General features: G+C 52.9%; 1 protein-coding gene across 1 annotated transcript; it reads left to right on the top strand.

Annotated features, from left to right (window-relative positions):
* The first annotated feature begins 1,239 nt into the window (after positions 1-1,239).
* LOC123397909 (11S globulin seed storage protein 2-like) lies at positions 1,240-2,864 on the top strand. Its single transcript, XM_045092429.1, has 3 exons — positions 1,240-1,346; positions 1,464-2,404; positions 2,503-2,864. Exons 2-3 carry the CDS (start codon positions 1,476-1,478, stop codon positions 2,636-2,638), a joined length of 1,065 nt encoding a protein of 354 aa, XP_044948364.1. The 5' UTR covers positions 1,240-1,346; positions 1,464-1,475; the 3' UTR covers positions 2,639-2,864.
* Positions 2,865-3,313: the final 449 nt, after the last annotated feature.

Below are 3,313 nucleotides of genomic sequence, written 5' to 3'. Positions count from 1 at the left end.
CCCGCGCGCGGCCGTAGCGGTGGGCCACCAAACGTAGGCACATGGTTAACAGTACAGGCGGCTGATGCGTCGTCGTTTTCAGCCGCGGCCGAAAGAAAGCAGAATAGTGATAGATTGGAAGAAGGAAAACTCTACGGACGTTTGCCACCTTTACATTCGTTGGATTGTTTTCTTTTGTTTTTTTTTTTTGCGTATCCGTTGGATTGGTTTTTAATTAATACCGCCGTCAGCAAGTATTTTTGTATTCATGTTTTTCTGTAACTAAGTACTCCCTCCGTTTCGAAATTAATGTCGCAATGGCATTTTTACGAAACCCCCTCGTATTCTCCCGACACAACCCACAGTCCATCTAAGCTCGTTCCCCCCTTGTCAGAGCACCACATCTCAGCCACCCACCTATGCGTGCCTTCTGGCTAGTTTGGACGGCTACCACCGGCGCGCAGCACACTTTCGTGCTCGCCGCCCTCCGTTCCCTTCCTTCCCCCGCCAATTCGCCTCCCCCGTGGATAGGGCATCGGGCACGGCGTATCCTCCGACGCGGGCATGGCTCCGACGCCTCTGGCTGGTCCTTAATAAATAAGTAGAAAAATATTATTATTTTAGAAAAATATGTGGAATTTAAATATGATATTATTTTATCTGTTAAACGTTTAATAAAAATACTATCTAGGATGCAATCTTAATAAATAAGTCATTATTCGTCTTTCTTTCATACCGCTACTCATCCGGGTTAGGGATGAACACGTCAACAAAATCAGGATTAGAGATGAAACTGAAGGTCACTTGATCGATTCTTTGTACGTATTAAATCTACATGCAAGCCGTGTTAAAATAGAAGACCTGTGAAATTTTAAACTGCATTTTTGTAGGATAAGACCATCTTTATTTGTATCGTAACTATAAATTCTTAAATTATAGACATTTTTATTAATTAAGAACGTGTGCCGTGTGGTATTTCTTTCTCCCGTTGCAACGCATGTGCCCTTTTGCTAGTACTTCTAATTATAATAACTAGTCTGGTTATCCCAACTACAAATATTTAACTACAGAAAGAATGTATATTTTTTGAAGGATATACAAGGATAAGGAGCAGCGAGCCGAGGGCACACGTGGTAGGCGAAACGCAAGGCGCTGGATCGGCCGACTGATACTACTCGTTCGAGTCGAGTAAGAGTAGCCAACTTGCACTTGATAGTTGATAGTACATTGGGATTCCCCTCAATTTTGTTTAAAAAAACGTGGAGACGCTGGGATTGCGATCTTTCCTATAAATTGCACCCAGTTCTGAAGGCTCGACGGCGCTCTTCTTCCACTTCTTGCAAGTTGCAAAAGAGGAGGTAGCACAGGTAAATCATCTCGAAAATTTGAAGGCTGAACGAAGTTCTGTCTCCCCCTACATATGCTTGCATGGATGCATGTATCCAGAGCTTCATCAATCTAACTGTTTTTTCGCGGGCTTGCAGGGCAAGAGAGACATGTCTGCCAGTGCCAAGGGTGGCAAGGCCCTGGTCAAGTCGGACGCGGGTGCGTATGTGGCCTGGTCGGGGACCGACCAGCCGGAGCTGGCTGCGGAGGGGCTCGGATGCGGCCTGCTCCTGCTCAGGCCGCTCTCTTTCGCGCTGCCGCACTACGCCGACTCTCCCAAGTTCGGCTACGTCCTCCGAGGCTCCGGTGTCGCCGGCGTCCTCCCGGTCGCCACCGAGGACGCCTCCGCCGCGGCCAGGGAGAGAGTCGTGCGCCTAGAGGCCGGCGACGTCATAGCCGTCCGCACTGGGGATGTCTCGTGGTGGTACAACGACAGCGACGGCGACACGGACGACCTCTCCATCTTGTTCTTGGGTGACACGGAGCGCGCTGTCAGCCCGGGGGACATCTCCTACTTCTTTCTCGCCGGCGGCAACAGCGTCCTAGGAGGCTTCGACGCGGGCCTCCTCGCCGGGGCATGGTCTGGGGTGACGAAGGAGCAGGCCGCGGCCGTGTTCCGAAGCCAGCCAGCCGTCCTCCTCGCCGGCCTGAGCACGAAGCTGACCGGCGTCTGCCCGCGAGAGCACGACAGGAAAGGGCTCGTCGTGAACGCAGGCCAAGTCGCCGCAGGGACCCTGAAGGCGGTCACCGCGGCGGACCTGGCGGCGCTGGGCGACCTCGGGATCAGCGCAGTGATCGGCAAGCTCGATCCCGGCGCCGCGCAAGCGCCGTGGGTGTTACGCGAGGGTGCGGCGCAGGCGGTGTACGTGGCACGCGGGAGCGCGCGCGTCCAGGTGTCTTCTTCCGTGGGCGGCGAGACGCTGCTGCTGGACGAGGAGGCCGCCGCGGGGAGTGTGCTTGTCCTACCGCGGTTCGCCGTGGCGCTCATCTCCGCAGGCGCCGACGGCGCAGAGTGGGTGTCCCTGATCAAGAGCGCCAGGTACGTACGTACGTATACGTGGATTTCGCAAAGTTCATACTCCTATGTGAAATGGCATATCATTACTGATTATGCTATCGTGGGCATATTAACTACAGGCCCGAGGTGGAGCAGCTGACCGGGGATGGATCGGTGCTCGACGGCCTGACCGCGCAGGTTGTGCAAGCGTCGCTGAGCGTGGCGCCGGAGCTCGTGGAGCTGCTCGGAGGCCGCAGCGCCGAGCCGTCCCACTGAGCGGTCCATGTACGCGTTCGCGCCGCGGCGTCCGGTTACTTTCCGACTTTCCGTGGCGTGTCTGTCCCGTATGCTCCGTCGACGTCGACGTCGACGCGTCCCACACGATCTTTATTATACGCTGTTGCGTCTCTATATATATATATGCAAAAATGATACACCTACGTAATCTCTATGTACGAGCCTACTTACATGAATGAGCAAAATAATTCTGTGCGTTGTTGTACTCATGTGAGACCACAAGTCAGTTACGCCTATGTTGTACTCCATTCGTTTCAAATTGAACTTTCTAAAGCTCGATCAAGTTCATATATATAAACGATTCAGCTGCTTGTAAGTTATTAGCTTAAATTTAGAATTTGGTCCAGTCGAATTTAGGATGAAGCAAGCAACCGCCGGCTCGATGAAGTGAAGGAAGGAGCACCCTCCGGGTCTATCTTAGGATGATAGACGACCCCAATATCTATCTTATAATCGCAAGCAACCATTATATGTATCTTAAGGTGGGGGGAGGATATAGATTCGTCAGAAAAAAATGTTCATCACAGAGGTTAAACGGATGGATGGGGACCGCGGCATCACAATGGTTGGTGGCGGTTGGGGGGAGGGTGGGACGACAACACTAGCGCAAGAGTACCGCCCGTCGCGGGTGGCGGCAGTAGGCAGTTAGGCCGC

The sequence above is a fragment of the Hordeum vulgare genome, chromosome 5H, assembly GCF_904849725.1.
Source record: "Hordeum vulgare subsp. vulgare chromosome 5H, MorexV3_pseudomolecules_assembly, whole genome shotgun sequence".
Taxonomy (NCBI): domain Eukaryota; kingdom Viridiplantae; phylum Streptophyta; class Magnoliopsida; order Poales; family Poaceae; genus Hordeum; species Hordeum vulgare.
Note: the sequence above shows the minus strand (reverse complement) of the source record. Positions and strands in the feature narration are given on the sequence as shown.